Source organism: Strongylocentrotus purpuratus, unplaced genomic scaffold (assembly GCF_000002235.5).
Source record: "Strongylocentrotus purpuratus isolate Spur 01 unplaced genomic scaffold, Spur_5.0 spur5_scaffold_5, whole genome shotgun sequence".
In the NCBI taxonomy this organism is placed as follows: Eukaryota; Metazoa; Echinodermata; class Echinoidea; order Camarodonta; family Strongylocentrotidae; genus Strongylocentrotus; species Strongylocentrotus purpuratus.
In genome coordinates, this window is record NW_022145611.1 from 11,835,467 (window position 1) to 11,855,359 (window position 19,893).

The 19,893-nt window shown below is 34.6% G+C and overlaps 3 protein-coding genes across 3 annotated transcripts; 1 reads left to right on the forward strand and 2 right to left on the reverse strand.

Moving 5' to 3' along the window:
* Positions 1-3,875: 3,875 nt before the first annotated feature.
* Positions 3,876-5,682, reverse strand: LOC100890408 (COX assembly mitochondrial protein 2 homolog). Its single transcript, XM_003726727.3, has 3 exons — positions 5,521-5,682; positions 4,899-4,970; positions 3,876-4,267 (listed from the first exon to the last, which is right to left on the reverse strand). The coding sequence occupies exons 1-3, from the start codon at positions 5,599-5,601 to the stop codon at positions 4,196-4,198; spliced, it is 225 nt and encodes a 74-aa protein (XP_003726775.1). The 5' UTR covers positions 5,602-5,682; the 3' UTR covers positions 3,876-4,195.
* A 249-nt stretch (positions 5,683-5,931) lies between these two features.
* LOC587575 (eukaryotic translation initiation factor 3 subunit K) lies at positions 5,932-16,452 on the forward strand. The gene is made up of 7 exons (XM_030999471.1): positions 5,932-6,062; positions 10,404-10,502; positions 11,378-11,498; positions 12,658-12,732; positions 13,390-13,456; positions 13,838-14,041; positions 14,524-16,452. Exons 1-7 carry the CDS (start codon positions 6,007-6,009, stop codon positions 14,553-14,555), a joined length of 654 nt encoding a protein of 217 aa, XP_030855331.1. The 5' UTR covers positions 5,932-6,006; the 3' UTR covers positions 14,556-16,452.
* Positions 16,155-19,762, reverse strand: LOC587592 (acylphosphatase-1). The gene is made up of 4 exons (XM_787309.4): positions 19,660-19,762; positions 18,649-18,665; positions 17,723-17,832; positions 16,155-17,055 (listed from the first exon to the last, which is right to left on the reverse strand). Exons 1-4 carry the CDS (start codon positions 19,736-19,738, stop codon positions 16,941-16,943), a joined length of 321 nt encoding a protein of 106 aa, XP_792402.1. The 5' UTR covers positions 19,739-19,762; the 3' UTR covers positions 16,155-16,940.
* Positions 19,763-19,893: the final 131 nt, after the last annotated feature.

Consider the following 19,893-nt stretch of genomic DNA (forward strand, 5'->3'; position numbering starts at 1 on the left):
AAACCCCTTCTTTCTGTCACCCCCTTTCGATTATTAGGCCTTTACAAACAGCTTACTTTCATCGAAATGAGTAACCAAGCGTGCGCTGGGTGCTGTGATTACACAAAGACATATGCAACCAAGGGTAGCGGCGAAACATCTGTCTCGACAAAAGAAACAAGTCGCATATAATGATTCTCTGTAAGCAATCACAACTTTCCGTGACCTATGATATAGGGGCATCGGTCACACGTTTTGAAAATGAAAGGGGTGTGGGCATAAACAAATTGCAGACAGAAGAGCAGAGTTGGAAATATAAATAAAAATTCCTTATGCATCACTAGGTTATTTGAAGGAGGGGCGAGGGGCAATTTGTCTCTCATAAAATGCATGTATTTCGAACTGCAAAAGCAGCCACAATTGCAGATAATAGTTTGTGTTAGTATTAGAATCTTTTCCATACTCAATTTCAGATTTGAATTCTCATTTCCTTCTCAAAATAAGTCTTTTCCCCCTCTTTTTCTTCGTTGTCTCCTTGATCACCGTAATGTTTGATAGAATTACCTCTCCTGAGGCCAAAGTCTGGAGACCCTTATGTCGGTTATAGGACAATTGTTGCCCCCTTTAATAGCAATCACACCGGCCAATTACCAGCGGGACAATTAACCCCCTCCCCCATAAGGAAAACTATCCCCGAGGACGCCCCCCCCTCCCCTCCCCGAGGACAATCACCCCCAAAATAAAATATTCTGCATCATACGTCATCCTTCGCGCTTCTAGAATAGAAACCACTTCCCTGACTTTTCAAGAAGAGAGAGAAAGACGCACTCTCACACCAAGCCTGGCGGAAATCATCAAAATCGATGGATAGGGCCCCCAAAACCCCAAAACAACATCAAGGAATAATATCTCTCTGGTATCCACTTACACCTGGCTCAAAAGTGGATAATAATTGACTAAATTTCACTTAAATTAATTAAGATCATCACTAAAAGCAGGATTTGCAACCAAAGTCACAACTTCTAAATAGATGATATCATTGTTAGTGTATTGTGGAAATTTATGTTTTTACCAAACACACAATCAAATTTCAATAAGAGTTTTATGACTCGTCTATGATATCTTACAGACAAAAACTATATATTAGGGAACATGATTGCCATGCTAAAAAGGAAAGATTGATCTTTTTTAACCAATTGTTAAAGGATCATATATCAATGTGAGAAGACATATCATGAGAGACATAAAGTTACAAAGAGAGATGACAGGGAACGAGATCTGGGTGGGCGTGGGGTTGGGGGAGGGTGGGGGGTACACATTTTTTTGATTTTTTGTGAAACACTTCATAGATCACACATTTGTTAATACATGTATAAACTGCAAGGTGAGATGGTGAAAACACAACTTAAATGAGAAGAGACTGCAAATCATGTAATGATGTGATAAATGGTATTTTATTCATAATCTGAATATACAAATGGATATTGTATCGGACCACAGACTGGTTTCTTTTAAGACACACAATAAAGGTGACAGATATCTTTTCACACACATTGGTATTTTATAAACCTGAATATATAAAAAAGATCAATTCTTCACGTATGATAACTGTCTTATTACAATTTTTCACACTGTGCTACTGTTAAAAAAAGGAAAAAGAAAAAGAAAAGAAAACACAAACACCCCTCCTCCCCCCCCCCAACAAAAACATACTGAAATCATATTTCAGTGAAAGCCATAAAAATGCAGTACATGTACTAGGGTATGGAGGCATATAAACCCAGCCCTAAAGAAAAAAAGTAACGGTAAGTTTCTCTCTTCTCGAATACTGTACTCAAAATTTCTAAAGTGACATTAAACTCTCATCTCCCTGGTGACATATCCAGATTAATTTTGGAGTGCATTATATTCATGTAACAGTTTTGTTACACACCTCTTCAATCATGGCATTTATGAAAATGACTATTCATCTTGATACACCCATAATTCTACGATATTATCTTTCATTGAATGAATTAAATGTCTTGGTACTATATTCTACATTAAGATTTACTCTCTATGTATAAGCATCATGTACATATATAATTCCATATCATATTTAATTCATTTCATACTTTTCAGATATCTTTTCACACACATTGGTATTTTATAAACCTGAATATATAAAAAAGATCAATTCTTCACGTATGATAACTGTCTTATTACAATTTTTCACACTGTGCTACTGTTAAAAAAAAGAAAAAGAAAAAGAAAAGAAAACACAAACACCCCTCCTCCCCCCCCCCCCCCAACAAAAACATACTGAAATCATATTTCAGTGAAAGCCATAAAAATGCAGTACATGTACTAGGGTATGGAGGCATATAAACCCAGCCCTAAAGAAAAAAAGTAACGGTAAGTTTCTCTCTTCTCGAATACTGTACTCAAAATTTCTAAAGTGACATTAAACTCTCATCTCCCTGGTGACATATCCAGATTATAAGTATACCTACTAAAGACTACCCAAGTGGAAACACAAGAGAAATGTACTTGACCAATTATAAGAAGTTACTTGAAGGTACTACATGTATGTCCCATAGAGTACCAAAGATGTGACATCATAAAAATCTATTTTTTGAATTTTCTCAGTTTTTTCTTCATTTTCCAAAAGAGCATCAAAAATAATGTCCGAATGTCGAAACCAATTGAATATGTTAAGTATTGGTTGAGATATGACCATCTGAATAAATATATGTCCTATAGGAGCTCAGTGTTATATTGCTCTGGCTCCTACTGTTATGAACCAGAGCAATATAATATAACTCTGAGTTGCTACAGGAAACTTTTTTTATTCAGATGGTCATATCTCAGCCAATACTTAACATATTCAATTGGTTTTCGGCATTCAGACATTATTTTTGATGCTCTTTTGGAAAATGAAGAATAAATAGAGAAATTCTCAAAATAGATTTTTGATGACGTCACACTTCAGCCAATATCAAATTCTGTAGAACTTTGCAGGAATTATGAATATGTCACGTATGTCCTATCCGTGAAATTTAAATGTTAGCAGTGTCCTATTATTTGAATTATGTAAAGAAACTTGTTTACTTTCTAGACTTCACTGTCAGACACTATTGAGAGACTGACTACCTTTTTTTTCTGTGGTAATAACATACATAACATGAGCTGTAACTTACTGTAAAAGTACATGAGTATTTGTCTACATCAATAACCCACTTCTTGTAACGGCCAAAATTAAACTGATAGTATCTTTGCGCAGCACCAAAGATACAAATATTCAGTACACGGGTCTGAAATCAGACTTTTACTCAAGTTTTGACAACTAATGGTCGTTATTTTCCCACTAAAAGCCATTTTCAAGCCCTTTTTTTTGGAGGAAAGTCCTAAATTAGTATTATCTTTCAAAGGCTGTTGGAATTGAACCTTTTCATTTTTTAGGCCTACAAATGGGGCAATGGGGGAGGAACGATTTTTTGGTTATCTTAATATTACTTGTCAGGATAGCACAACCTATTGTCCAAAACCTCCATGTGTATCAAAAGCCCCTTACTCTAAACAGAAGATATGACTCTTGACAATAAAACTCACACATCTCACTTTAAGTACGGTAATACATTACTTGACATCCAAACTACTTACAAGCCCATTTGAAGTAACAATAATAAAACCTAATGTTTAAAAAAAGAAATGACAGAGGAAAGCAAAACTTTGTTATCCAAATTTAGTTCCCCAACATCACTATCAATATAGCATCTTCACTCTTTAAATTGCAGATTATTGGGCTGCATTCTACACTATGCCTATTCTGAATGCACTCAAAGTGCTACTCAAATTACTCACTCATATTAAGTAGGTTTCTAATGGAAGCAAAAAAAATAAGAGAAATGGGTCAGTGAAAGTTTGAGGAAAATATGGTAAGTAAGAAAGTTATGAAAATTTTAAGGTGTGATCAATCAAACATAAATTGGTGACTCTTGTGAGCTCTTGTTGCAGATTTTACTACATCTTTGATCCTGATCCTGAATTCTCTTTCCATAACTTCCTTTGGAAGCCTTATAATCATGTTTGAGTAAAAACAGATCACATATTCTAGCTCAGTCCTAGCTGGCAATGGCTTCCTTCCTCCTCCGTTGCCCTTCAGTGTAGAGAAATTTAGGCATCTGCATCTTACGCCTCCGTGAAGACGTTGGTCGTCGGTGTAGGTTGGTGGACGTCAGTCAATCAGACCCATCCGTTTCCTTCTTACGTCCGACTTTTCCTTATTGGCTTGGAGTCGTAAATGATACTGCGGTTAAAATAGGGTAGAAAGTAAAATTCAAGGGAATTAAAAGAGACTTGTGCTTGTGCATGTTCTCTCTTTATAATTTCACTGAATATGCCATCAAAATTTTAAAAATGAAAACAATTTTTTGAGATTTATTATAATGCGTAAAACAAAATTCAATTCTCTCAAAGTGAGTGATGCACTAAATATCCATACAGCCAGTTTACCATTGCTTTACCTAACAGCCATCACTTATTCATTTAAGACAAATTGTTCATTCATGCTAGTCAAGAGAGTTATCAATTCCTAGCTTAGTTTGAATGCAGTCTGTATCTTATACATTTCTGCAGTAGTTTCCATACATTAAAAAAGAAAAAAAGAATCGTTATAGACTATTTATTAGTCATTACACACACTCCATCTCTCTCATTCAATAGCAACAACAACAGAAACGATAATAATAATAATAATATTAATAATAATGATAGTAATAATAATGATAAAAATAATAATGATAGTAATAATAATGATAAAAATTAATAATCATAATCATGATATCAATAATACCAATGTTTTCATTATCTCAGCCCAAATCATTCTTTTGATGTGAAATCCGCTATATTAAATAAAAAGATATATATAATGGACTCACCTCTTTCTTGAAGCATTTGTTCATAGCTGTATTGTACTCGTCACATGCTCCAACAAATTTTTTCATGGGGTGCTGCAAATGACAAGAAGATGAAATAATATGTCACAAATTGCAAACCTTAAATTAAAATCATTTTACATAATTAATCACAAATCGTACATGTAAAATGATGTAGATTTGGAAGAAAAAAACATCCTTATAATCCACATGTGTACGGACAGGTTGCTTACCCCTACAAATTGTTTTCAAAGAGAAATAAATCAAACAGTTTTTTCTTCAAGATTTCATGATCTCTACTTAAAAGAAGTTTATAGTAAATTGAAAATTATCACAGAATGGAGTGAAATCCACAATAAAAAAATGCAAGCACTCAATTCTTTCCAGACACACAACACAACCCCCACCCCAGTGACCCCACATACCCCCTCCTCATGCTTGTAATGTTTTGATGTATGTGCTATAGATCTGGACCGTTTTTATTAGTTTTATCTGTTTTTCATTTCACTTCCAGTCTTCCACATATAAATTCCAGCCTCCAGAAACAGGATGATCACCATCAACATGATCAATCCAATCCTCTTTCTAAATCTAATTATGAACTACTAATAAGTGACTTATTTACCTCTTTATGACAGTCTAGAAGTTGCCGAATGATACCATTACATTCATCAGTATGTAGATGTGATGACAGATCTGGATGCATATTCGTTTGTGATTCCTGTAACTACGTAAAATTCAACAATTGATAAGAGATTCACATGAACTTGTACCAGCTGCAACAGTAAAATTATAACATGTACGTGAAAACTCACGTACGGGACTGTATCGTATTTTACATTACACAAGTACATAATTAGACTTAGGATCGAGGCTTTTTGTATAACATTTTCTTCAATTGGGGTGTAATGACTGTAAAAAACCTCTCAAGAATAATTAAAAAAATCATTTTACAATTTACATATCTTTAAATGTTGATTTTAATGTATCAAATCATATATTTGTTGGTTATTACTTTCTTTTTATTGATAAAACATACTGTTTCAACATCTACCTTCATCACCATTCCCACACGTGCATTTCAATAGGACAGGCAAAAGAGGTTTGAAAAATGGCTTTTGAACAGGCACAAGCTACTGTTTCGTCGATGTTACATGGTATAAATAGGTAAGCTTCCCATAAATTGTTCAATTGGTAAAATACTATTCACAGAAAATGATGTATTGTTAATGTAAAACACCTCCAGCTGCAGCTGTAGATGTCAATGTTAAAATCACATGTAAAAGCTATGGAGCTGGAGTGCAGTGACGTGACTCTTGTTGTTGAGACTGCACCCAGGCGCAGGCCTATGTCTGTGTGCATGTTCAGAACGTCAGCGAATCATCCAATGAATGTGCTAGATAACCATTTTATTCTTGTTAAACCTGTTTTCTGAGTAGGCCCAGGTCTGCCAATATTGAGTGAGATTATGTCTGACCAAGACTAGTCTATAGAGTAATTAATATGAGAAAAAATAAATAAACATGATCATGCTTCATGTGGTTTGCAAAGTTGAAGCTTTAAGTTCATCCGCAAGCTTCTTCTTCCTTTTGAGTACAGACCTCTTTACAGAGTATTATCGTACTATACTGGGGGTGTGTGCAAGGGGACCACTACACCTGGGTTTCCCCCAACTCTTATACGAATAGTGCAGTGGGTTCTTAACATGCAAAGGTAGTGACTCTTCTCTACACGGGGCCTCCATTTAACGTCCTATCCGAGGGACAGAGTCAGAGTGTTTTCCACTTGACATAACCTGCGTCTATGAACAAGGGAAGGGGCACGTTAACACACAACGAAGGCTTCAGTCAGCTGCCTGGGTGGGAGTCGAACCCGGGGTCTTTGGTTCGACAGACGGATGTGAAGCGATCCACGGCGAGACGGCCCGGTGGCCAAAGCCGCCCCGCCTAGTACCGACTCAGAAAATGTTAAAGTATAACTTAGGTTCTTGAAGTGTAGAAAACGAAGATAAATCAAAGTCACTAAAACAAATTCTTGATTGGAGTTGAAGATTTATTAAAATAAACGTAGAATTAATAAAATCACGAAGTTCATGTTTTGGGGCTGGGCAACCCAATTGAAGCAAATTAGCAACTCATGTCGGTATCGTAACGGAAAAGAGGTCCCGCTCCAGAGACGCAACTCGGTTTTTATCCCCCCGAACTGACACGCCTCGTCCTCCCAAAAATTGAGGCGTGTCACACAGACGCTTTGCGTAATATCAATCCACCCATAATTAGTTTCCGTATTAAAAGGTCCTATATTTCTTGGCGAATTTACCCCCTCGGATATAAGGCGCTCTGGATGATCCGCATCTCTATTCCTCACATACTTCTTTCACGCACCCACCTGTGTCTCTTACATTCTAATCTTTCAAACAAGAGATGCAAATCACCCGGAGACCCAACAACCCTGGAAATTAATGCAATGAATATAAAAAGGGATAAATGTTGCTATGTCCGTCCACACTAGCGAGCCCACATGCTTTTGGCTATTACACACATGTAATCCTCACTTCCTCTCTCATACTATTTCGATAGTGTGAACAGACCCGGCAACAAGGAAAAACCCTTCCAATTGTAATACAAATCTATTTCCCAAATTTGCCTAATTAAATTTAAGTCAACTGTGGCGACACGCCCAGCGACACCTAATCCAATCGGCCAAGCCGAAAAAGTAGAGCCAAAGTTAAGAGCGCAACGTCTCGGAACAGGTGTTAAAAATAGCGTACAAGGAATTCACCATGTATGTTTGTAAACATAGTTCTAGCGAAATCTACCAGGAATTTGCCTTGTACATGTAGGTCAATGAACCTTTGAGGAAAACGTAAACACGAGAATATCCATATCATTACAGATGCTTTACCGACTGAGCCAGCTCGCCTCCTGAGGCCTGGTGCCCTGGTCAAGGGTATAGCAGCTTAAATTCAGTCATGAGAAGTGTCAAGTTGTGCACCAAAGTTGCAGGAACCCTCAGCATCAATACCAGAATCATTAAAGTGATGTTATTGATCAACTTGAGGATATAGAACAGTTGATGAGGAAAAGGTTCTTGGGGTTTACTTCTCTCTAAATCTAATTTTTTTTCTCAGGATGTACATAAAGTAGCTGCCAAGGCAAACAAAGTACTTGGCCAATATGCCCTTTTCTCACCTTACAAAACATGTGTATGTAACTTTGTATTATTATATATGGCCTTTATCAGACCACTTTTATATTACTGTTCATGTGTATAAAATGAACTCACAAAGAGAGATGCAAGTAAGCTTAAGTCAGTAAGTCTGTTCAGAGAAGAAGAGCTACCACGTTGGTGTCTGAAGTGAGATTATTGTGATATTCTGAAACAGGGTTGTTTGATTTAAATCGACATGATTTAAATCGCGATTTAAATCACTTGATTTTTTTCAAAAAAATCACTGATTTAAATCAACTTTTATGAAAAAATTAGTTTTCTCTATTTTCTCTTCTTCTTAACAGATACTTTCAATGTAATCATTTTCATTTCTGTTCCACATGCTTTAGAGATACTTTAAAAGAATGATACACCCTCATGGAGTCTGATTTAACACCACTGTTTTATTTTCAAATTGTAAAACAAGCAAAAACTGATGAAAACAACAAGTTTCTAACGAAGTAATGATAAATAACTCTCTGTATGTACACCAAACTGTTAAATCTTCAATAAAATAATATATAAAATCTACAAAGGTGCTCAAAGTCCACAACTTGGATACTTTTACAAAACAGCTGAACTACTTGTATGTACCTCCTTCTTGTTACTATTAATACCCATTCTTTCAATTACTTAAGTTGAAGGCATATGTGTACATTTGATAAGAATTACATGTATATTTGCATGCTTGTGTATTTTCTTATCAATACCCATACATTCAATTACACAATTTCAAAGTACACATGTATACTTAATAAGTAAGAATTTAAAAATGGGAAAGTTGCTGGGCAAGTGTTACTGTATGCAGCAATACAACTGCTGTGCTTGCTTGTTCATGTAATAGTTTGAAAAAACAGCACATCAATGATGTGGTGGACAGTGGTGCTTATCCTGCATCTTGCAACAAAATTTATTGAAGTTTTATTTGGAACTGAGGTTACACTGTAATGAAAACATAAAATGTGTATTTTGTTACAAGCATATCAGGAAGTGCCTATTGCAAATCTGGTTAAATGTTACATTCAAATTAGATGTTAACGTACAGACTGATATAAAAATTTCAAGAGTTTAAATGTATACATAATACATAACATTACTTGGGCTTCCATAAAATGTCCCTCTCTATAATGCAAATAAATAAAAAAAAAAAAAAAAAAATTACCTGTATATAAGTGGATTATTGTGTCAAATAGTACAATACACAATGTTCAAAAGACTACTTGACCACTATTATTGGTGTAAAACAGTTTAAATATAGTCTAAAACTTGTTAAGTGTGACCATTATTTTTCGTTGGAAAAAAAAAAAAAAATCTGATTTAAATCATAAAAATCCGATTTTTTTGATTTTTTAAAAAAAATCAAAAAAATCAACAACCCTGTTCTGAAAGACTCAAGCATATAGGAATTTCATCCCTAGAGTACAGGCGTGAACGGGCATACAGTATGATTCAGTGAAAAAAATACACGGGGGCTCAGGGCGAAATAGCCCCCGAAATGCCCAAAAGAGCCCCCGAAAATCAGAAAAGAGCCCCCGAAAATTTGCATAGAGTTCAATGCGAAACAAATTTTAGAATGATATTTTCATGCAGGCAAGGTTGAAAAGTAGCCCCCGAAAAATAAAAATTAATTTTTTTCCCTGGTATGATTCAGGTATTTAAGTTGCTGAATGATGATTTGAAAGACTTTGATCCAGCTGCACTCTTTGTTCTTAACAACAAGGACACAAGTTTAAGTTCTATAGGAGGAGATGTCGCACCTACAAAAGATTACATTCTTATTTCAGAGGGTAGTTAATTCTTAAAATAACCTTTCTGTTTATATTTTTAAGGCATGGTCAGTCAATGTTTTAAGTCCAAACTCATACTCACATTCTTCTTTCATTTTATGTTTGTTGTTGTTACCAGAGCTGGCATCTTATTGTAAATCATCATTTCAAAATGTTTTAAAATTGAGTTATCAGTTAGTCTTTTTTTTTGTTTTGTTTTATCAAAAGAAATTGTGAATTAAATTTAAATCATGGTTGGGTAACTTGGGTTACTTCTATGCTCATACATTTACATGTACATGTAAAGTCCATCTTTTACAGTGTATCTATATTATCAAAGAAGCTGTACCTATCTTTTTGCAGGAATGATTTTGAACTTATTTTTAAAAATATAATTGTATTTTAGCATAGAACCCCTTACGTCCAGAGTAAAATAGTTTGCAGTAATTAATTTGCTCCTTTTAATATCCATCCTGATTATTATTGCTTAACTGATTTTTTTCTTCTTCTCCCTGCTATTCTTTTTGGCCAGGTACAATCCAGAAAATCTAGCTCTACTGGAGAATTATGTGGAAATCCAAGGGAGAGAAAACCAATATGATCTGGAGGCAAATCTTGCCATTCTCAAGCTGTAAGTATCGAGTGGGATAAATGTTAGTACAGGTACATGTATGTATACAAGATGTTACAGGCATGCAATTACAACCAAACATGATGACTTTACTTCAACTCAGATTCCAAAGCACACTGATAAGTTGTGGATTAAAAAAAGGCATTTGTCAAAATGTAATGATTTAATTTTTTAGTCTGGTCTGATTCAGGAGGGGAAAAAGAGAAAGAAAATAAATGGACAAACATCCAGGAGTTTGTTTTCCACATAGGGTCATAGAACATCAAATAACTTGATGTTCTTTTGATATAATATTTTATACAGAACTAATAAGTAGGATTTATATTCTGATTCTGGCGAGGATATAGTTTGAGGTAGCAATCCAGTGTAATATTTAATTCTAAAATGTGAATATTGACAGTAAGTGATACTAGGTAAATTCATACTTATTTTTCCACAAAGATATAGGCAAATTAGAATTAGTTTCATTTGAAATATTCAGGCCTGATAAAAACCCGATTTAAATCGGCTTCCCCAAATTTTTTGATTTTTCCAGATTTTTTTCTTCTTCCCGATTTAATTTTTTTGTTTTCTTTTTTTTCTGTGTTCCCTATTTTATCCTGATTTTCCTGATTTCCCTCTTATTTTCTCTATTCTTCCCTATTTTGCCCTTTTTTTCCCCCAACTTTGTCCCAATTTTCTTACTCGAAAGGGGGGAATGTTGTTACCGGTAGATGCCATTTTTTCGGCGCGAATCCTCTTCTTTTTTTTTTTTACTCAAGGGGGGCGTGGTTGAGGGGAAAACAAAAAACCTATTTTTTTTGTAGTGCTCACTATCACCCCTCAATATTGTCAATGACTTTTCTCTCTATTTTTTACCATCTTCATGCCCATAGGTATCAGCTGAACCCATCACACTTCAAAATGCCAATAGCTGCTCTGATCTTTCTCAAGGCTATGACCAACCTTCCACACACAGACATCATCCTATGCAAGTGCCTTCTGGACAGTGATGTTGTATCCTTTTTAAAGAAAGTGTATATGCCTGCCTGTAGTTATAATTGTAAAAGGTCACCAAGGAGACTTGTTAACCACTTGACTGCTCACCACGTACATGTACGTGCTTAGTGCATTGCACTTCCAAGACCGTAGAACTGCATAAGGCCTAGCCTTACTGTGTAATTAGCACTGCAACGATGTTTACAGGTCTCGAACTCTCGAACAGTAGATGGCGCTCTTCCCAAAAAATACCGGCTTTTTTGTGTACAGTGTACAGTTTTTGTACAGTTTTTGTACAATACAAAAATGCTGTAGCACAGGCGGTATGAATGCGTTTTGAGCCCAAGCAGTACTTGTGCCAACTATTTTCAACATTCTATCTAAGATGTTTTAGATACCTGAAGAAAAGAAGGGAAAAAAACAAATTAAGGCTGTCACTCCAATCTGTCAATACCCAAGACCATGGCTCAGTACAGGCAAGAGAGGTTTGTACAAATCATGCACAGTGCACACCACACACAGCTGTCCATTATAAACATACCAGTCACACCTGAATGGGAATTAAGATCCTATGAAGGATCTAAAATTATTTTTACCTCTCCCAATTCCATGTTCACTATTCCATTTGAAGATAAAACTCTTCACATCGGCTTTATAGCATTTAAAGGTATGTTTTTTTGATAAACCTTAGAGGTAGTTATTGCAAAGGCATAAATGCAGAGGTGCCAGTTCCTTTCATGAGTTGACACATTATCTGAGAGAAACATTGTCAGAATAATTCATCTGAGAGAACTTTTGTTAACAAATAAAAGGAAAGCAATGCTGGACACTTTAGCTTCTTACATAGTGCTTCCTTCCCTTCTTAAAGAAGGCAAAATATTGCAAGTGTTATACAGTATTATAACAAATTTTAATGTTTAGTGCTATTCTTATGTTTATTGTGCATTGGGGTTGTGAAGGTAATACGCATGAATTACATGAATTGAAAAATCATCAGTATCAGAAGAAGTGCTTTTTTTTTGATGGAGCATGAGGAAGTTTAACTCCTCGGCCATACTCTTCTATTAAAGACAGTGCTTATTTTTTGGATGTGCCGAGACCAATTGTTAAAAGAAATATCAGCCTCTGTGTTGTTAGATTTGTTTCAGTTGTATTTTCCTTAATACTATACTTCTAGCAACAGGAGGAACCGTTAGCATCCATCTGCTACTTTGCAGGATTATTAGAAACTTGTCAGTTCAAAGAATTCTGGGTAAGTTTCAATAGTTTCTATTAATGTGACTTTCAATTTTTCTTCAAACTAAATGTTAAGTATCATCTCCAATTCATCGTTATGAAGCATATTGTAAATAAAGGGTTCAATTACTCTCGATAGTTTTGGTTTCTTAGTGAAGTATTTTATCTAGCAGTAGAAAGGTTGTTCCTCATGATATTTCATCTAATGTCATTATGCTCTTGTTCAAGTTAATGGGTTTTGGGCAAGTACAAGGTATGTCCCATACATTTACTAAGTATTACTGAACTTGATTGCCTAACATGGATTGAAAACAAAAAAAATATAAAAAAAATAATTTTATAATTAATGTTTTATCTGATTCAAGCTCTATTGGGGCTATCGGCCTGATACAGTCATCAAATATACTGAAATCTTTGATGTGGTCAGTATAAAAGTATGGGACAAAATATGTAGTTTGCACTTGCCCTTTTCATGATAATAAAGATGAAATTATTAATTGAAGGTTCTCTATATATCGTTCTACAGGTGTATTAATACAATTAATTCGATTTTTGTAATTTTTTTAATTCATAATGACTTAGATTCTGTTTTGTCCACAACTATCCACATTACAATTGATATTTCTGCGCCCTAATTGTCAAGTTTCCATCCATGTTCCATGTACCTCAACAGACTAAGTACGAGTCCAGAACTACAGCGTTACAGACTGTTGCCGGTTTCCACAATGCCATCCGAAAATGTAAGTAGTATAAACTCCTGATATACATTCAATATTAAAGGAAACGTTCAGGTTCCCTTTGTTTTTGTGTCAACAGTTGCAAGCATGATGTGGTCAGATGAATAAGGACCAACAAAAAAACAGCATTTGCTGCATGTACATTTAATAACTTACATCAGATCCAATTCGTATATATACATGATTTTATGTTATATCAGACAATCATCCATAAGCTTTCTTCAATTGAGGCCTTTGTTTAAAAAGCAAGCATGCTTGTATCAATTTGAAATGAACAGAGTAAAACCAACTACTGCACATGTATTCTTTTTGCCCCTTGGAAATGGGGAATTATGTTATGATTTTTTTTTGTGTGTGAACATTTTGAATTACTCCACAATCCAGTCATCTGCCACGTGATCAACAGCACCTACCAGACGATTGAGAAGGTACAACTTGGAGAGCTTCTGGGAGTTTCTGACGACACTGAGCTCAAGAGATGGATGGCCAACTATGACTGGAAGGAGCTCGATGGCGGAAAGGTCTTCATTTCCAATCAGGAGGAAAGTGTCAAGACAAAGAACATCACGGAGAAGATCGGCTTTGATAGTAAGTGGCAATGTTTCAGGATATTGTTGGAATAATGAGAAATGGAATTTTAGAGTTGATATTTCAGTTTGTCTTCTTGGTTTAGTGCAAGCAGAGTGCACTCCCAAAATTATTGTCTGATTGAATCAAATAATTGACTGTTGGTGTAAAACATGTGATCATTTTTTGTACACGCCATGCCATTAAAAAGGTTAACTAGTACGTATTCATATTATATTTCTAATGCATTCAGAAATTCAATCATAAGTATTTTTCCCACTGGTAATGATCTAAGTTTTTCAAATAGTTTACAGTATTAAGTATATAAAAATCTGCTAGTACAGTTGTACAGGTATATTTGTTCAGGAGAGTTTTTAGATATATATATTTAAAATACTTTAGTTGTAATTTTACTGGCAAAATTTTTAGCAAAATGTATCTGGTACCGTTACTGGAAATTACTAAATATCTATGTTTTATTTTCTTTGTCAATTTATTTGCAGATGTGGCTACTGTTATGAAAATATCACAGTGATGTGAATGGAAATAGCAACATAGAACAAATCATGAACTTACAGAATACTAGACTATTCAAAAGGTAGTGAAACATACTGTAAATGACACACATTTCGCGAACCATGGAGCTAAATTATCTGGATTTATGACCTTGATGTGACCTTCTTCAAGTTCGGAGCAACATGTGATAACTTACAGTGCATAGACATCTGATTTTCAAGCTCATCTGGGAATTCTCTACTTTTCTTCAACATTCTGTTTTGTTTTACTATTTGTGTATGTGTGAACTCGTGTTTCAATAAATTAGGTCACTTCAAATCAGCATCTTTACAAATGAATAGATGCAATTATAATTTTAGTTCAGTTCTCACCTGTAAGATAATTTATTTTTTCTGACTCTACAAATATATAAAAATGTTGATCCTTAAGGACTGCTAAAAACAAAGGTACCATAGCACTTACAAATTACAGAATGTGAATAGAAACATAGACTTATGAATCACATTAAGTAACTGAGGGAAGTATGTTTTAAGTCAGGTTAGGCAAGACGGGTTAATTCACTGATGGAAAGTGAAATATTGTCGGATATCATGTGGAATAAAAGTAAGACTGGTGTACAAATACCGAGTTAAGAGCAATGGTAAAGCTAATGCCTTATTACAGGTGATGTAATAATACTTCTTTGTCTCAACATGAAATCAAGAGGTAGAGCAGTCTCGAGGTCACCGAGGGCTGTAGTGTTAACCGGTTAGGACCAGTAACATAATCAGTCGGCATTTGCATTGTATCACATTCACATCTGACATGATGTTGGTAATCGACTCCTTGAAATGGGATATTTTTATCAACTGTCAAAATGTTTAGAACATTTGCCAATCACAGACTAGGGCACACCTCTTACACTTTGTCCCCCAGCTGCAACATTATAAACATGTACTGGTATGCATTCAAAGGACATTCCCTCGCTTTGCAGTTAGAGGCCATGTAATTTAATTTAATATTTTTCTCATCATATAACAGAAGTCTTGATAACTCTATATTGTGACTTAGTGAAAATGAGATCGGCCTAGTTCTGTACATGGGGTTGTGTATCACAATGAAAAACAAAGACAAAAAGAAATAAGAAATACATTTTTGCAGGCATACATACAAACATATTTATTATAAGATAACAAACCTTGCAAATATTTTAAAGTTCTTTAATTTGAAAATAAAACATGACTTTCCTTTTCAAATGCTGTTGAATACATGTTAAAACAAAAGATAATGTACGTATACACAAGAACTATGGTTTTAAATACATATGTGCATGGACAGTATTTTGTGGCAGTAAGCACTTCCTAAAGCTTAAGCTGCCTCATTTTTAATAGGGCAGAGTCAACTTCAAGAGTATTAATGTTTGTTATAATTTCATTTACAAAACACCTGAATGCAATTTATTCCAGAAGTTGGTATAGTACATGAACTGCTGTGCATTCCCTTTTTATGTTTAATTTATTTTAGGTAAAGTACAGACTTTATTGATCTGAAATGGAAAATTATCATTATAACTTTAGTAAGCCTCTTACCCAGTTGAATTTGTAAAACAGATTTCATTCTACAGTGTTTTTTTCGAGTGTAAAATCAAAACCTAATATAAGTCCCCATTTTAATTTCAAAACATTAAATTGAAAGACTGTCAAGCTTTACTTTACGAATGCAAAGAAATGAATACATGTCCCCTTCATTCAAAATAACAATATAACATGGTTATAAATGTTTTGTACATGTATTAGAAAACAGATTACTTGAAATGTTGCCAGATTATAACTATGTGTACATCTCCCTTCAAACCCCCCCCCCCATGTTTCAGAATAATAATCATAGCATATCAATAAATTTGTACAGAATTGTGTCTGTATACCTCTCAAGCTCAACATATCTTTGTAAAGAAGTTTTCATTTAATATCCAGGTTTTACAAGTGGAACCTTGATTCAAATGTTCTGCTGGAGTACTAATGCAATCTGTGATAAACTAGAAAATTCAGACATTTGAGGCATTCTAGGAGACACAAGGATTATTTGTGGCACTAGATTATTGTGTCGGTGGTTTTAGTATTGCATGGTTATGGGTTCAAGGTGTTTCATTGTAAACGTTTATGTACATGTACAGGTGCAGAACCAAACTTAGCATTGTCCACTTAAAACTAACAAAAAACAAACAATTTGGCAGTATTCTCTTCAGAACATTTAGTTACAATGAAGCTGACTTTAACTGTTCTAGTATACATTAAATAGCAAATCATAAATGAAAGTTACATCACTGCAGACTTTGAGAAAATAAAACCATATACATTTAATGTTGAAAAAATAAATACTAAAATTGTACATTCACTGTAGTATTCCCAATTTGATGCTAATGATGCTACCTTATAATATCAAATGTTTTGAAAGTCAGCTCATCTACATTTTTCTCATTGGAGAACACGGCCTTGTCGATCCTGGACTTTGGACTTCCTTTAGTTTTTAGCCAACTTTTCCTACAAGGACAAAAAGTAAAACGGGGAGAAATTGTTCCGGATTGTGATTTTAAAAAAAATGAAAGAAAATTTTCCACAGATGTACATGTAGGGTGATATCTTAGACTTGGAATTCAAAACACTGTTAATCCAAATGACAGTACATGTGTTTACAAGTACATGTTTACTAAATGTACAAATTTAATATCAATTTATCACATTCCTTACTTAATTTCTTGTGACAAGAAGTACAGTCATATTTTTCCCTATAGAGTACAGAAGTTTAGATGCTAAATAAAAATTGTTTTCAACATCCTTTTTCCAAAAATGTAATGTTTTTAATGGAACCCATGTAAAAGGCCTTTATTTAAAGTACTGCAAATATTAATTTTTTTTAAAAGAAGAAAAAGCACCAAAACTAAATATGACCACTGCAATCGCTAAACAAAATGTGTAATACATTAATACTCCATATTGACAATACCTAAAAGTAGTTATAACCTTACAAACAAAAAAAGAGATTAGATTTCCTATGTCTTCTATTCCAGGCAGTGGTCATTCACAATTCTTCATTCTTTCATTTCATATATTAATTTCATTTTGTTAGTTGGCAGCTGCAACTTCCTAGTTTACTATTAACAATATCAACAATATCTTCATATTCTTTGGTCTATTAGACGGCACTCACATCACTTTGATTTTATCCACAGGTCCCTGGGCTTGTCCTATGACTGTTCCTTTGCTGGTGTTCTGTGCCCATCCTGTGAGGGCTAGCTCTTTTGCTTTCCTTCTTGTATCCTGATTGGGAATTAAAAAGGTTGATATTACGATTTGCAAAAGCCATCTCCACTGCTTGTTATGGCTAATGATTGAACACAAATTAACAACAGCCTCTTAACAAACCATGACACAAAATAGGGATTAAACATTTACTAATTGTATGTAGCGGAGGCATTATGTTTTCGGGTTATCTGTCCGCACGTCCCGTTCTCGTGATCGCATTATCTCAAGAACTGATTGATGAATTACCATCAAACTCAAGACGTGTTTGTATCTTGCAGAGCCACTGAACTGATTAGATTTTGGGGTCATTTTATATACACAACATGGAATGAAGTATGACGTTGGTTTTAGTAACGTTTATAAAGGAGGGAAGTCAGTTTTCAGGAACATGCATGATTTAGGGTTATTTGATTAGATGTCAACCAACTGGGCGTAAGAGTTAACTTATATAAGAATAAACAAAAAAGGATACCTCGTAAGCAGTATCTGTATTTGTACATGTATACATGCACATACAGCTCAGCAAGCTGAAAAGATCACATTTTATTGCAACTCAAACACAAGTTTTGTTGTTATTTCTGAAAAGAACTCTTCCCCATTTCGTAAAATAATTATAGAAAAGACTTTATACACTTTTGCTGCAAAACTGCCTAAAATATCTAGAAAGAAGAATATTCTGTACATACATGTATATCATTGTTAGATTGTACAATGTAACAAAATTCATACTATTTCCATTTCCTTTGATTGTTATTGTTAACAATAAATAGAGTCATCCCAAAAGGCCAAAAAGTTCAAAGATAATACTATATCAATTCAATATTTACTTACCCTTCTGAAGAAGACACCTGAAAAATAACCACAAAGTAAAAATAATTAAAAAAGTTAATTTCGCTTTTAATAAGGAAAGTTTTGCAGAGGTTGCTGTATCTTAAAAGTAATACATTTTTTTTCAAATGATTTTCTATATTTGATTAATTATTAAGCAACCAATTCTACACTTTTCTGAACTCTGAAGCAGATGATCATATTTTGTTGTGAAGCAAACAACTCCAGAGCAGATTCAAAACTCACAAATATATATCTTATTTCACATAAACAGTCTGATGTAGTTAGTAAGATCTACTTCAACAATGAGAAAAATGATGGGTCAAGTCTTATGAGATTTATGAAATAATGCATTCAAACTTCTTCAAATTGCTGTTTTAAATCAACTGCCGAACAACACTCGTCTGGGTATAGGTTATATCTTGTAAATTATTATAGGTACAATTATACTAGTACTTATTACCCTACAGTTATAAATACTCTCTGAAGACCTATTAATTTCTTATTTAATGAGCCTGGCTCTGTGCCTGTCTGGCCCGAGCCACATCAGACTGCACTGGGGCCCTCAACCTTCTGTCTGGTTCATACATGCATCCACGCAAATTAGGCTTGGGATGGAGATGGTGCACACTTGCATTTTGTGTGTGGGTTTGAAATCCAGTGACCAGACTTTACAGAGGGAGGGAGATTGTGAATTGATGAAAGCTAAAGAAAGTGAATTGAAGTAGAGTTCTTTTATGCACAAATTACTAGACTAGTACTGGTAGTAGTACTGGTACTAGGTCTAGTAGTAATAGTCGTAATTGGTACACGTGCATCCTGCTGTCACCGGCATGGACAGCCGGAGTCGCCGCCACGCTCCCGAGGCGGATCGTTGACGTTATCTCCTCCCGGGCCTCCCACTTTCATCATTTCTATTTTTCGGGAATGTTCTTGATTAACATGTGCGCATAATTTCAGAAAATGTTCAGACAATACTTTACTGTTGTAATTTTTTGGTATAACCAGTTTTACCTTGAACTTTCCCAAATATCTCGAAATCTATTGACCTCCAAACGATCTGTTTTGCCGAAGCAGACGCTCCTGTCGCCATGTTTACAATCTTGAAATATATCCTACCCTCGTTCATTCTCTTTAGATAATAAAAGTTAGATTTAATCACCATAGAACAAAAAAACAACATTTTAACTGATAAATATAATATTCATTAATTCACTGAGATATTCAGAGAAACATGTTTTTTCAAAC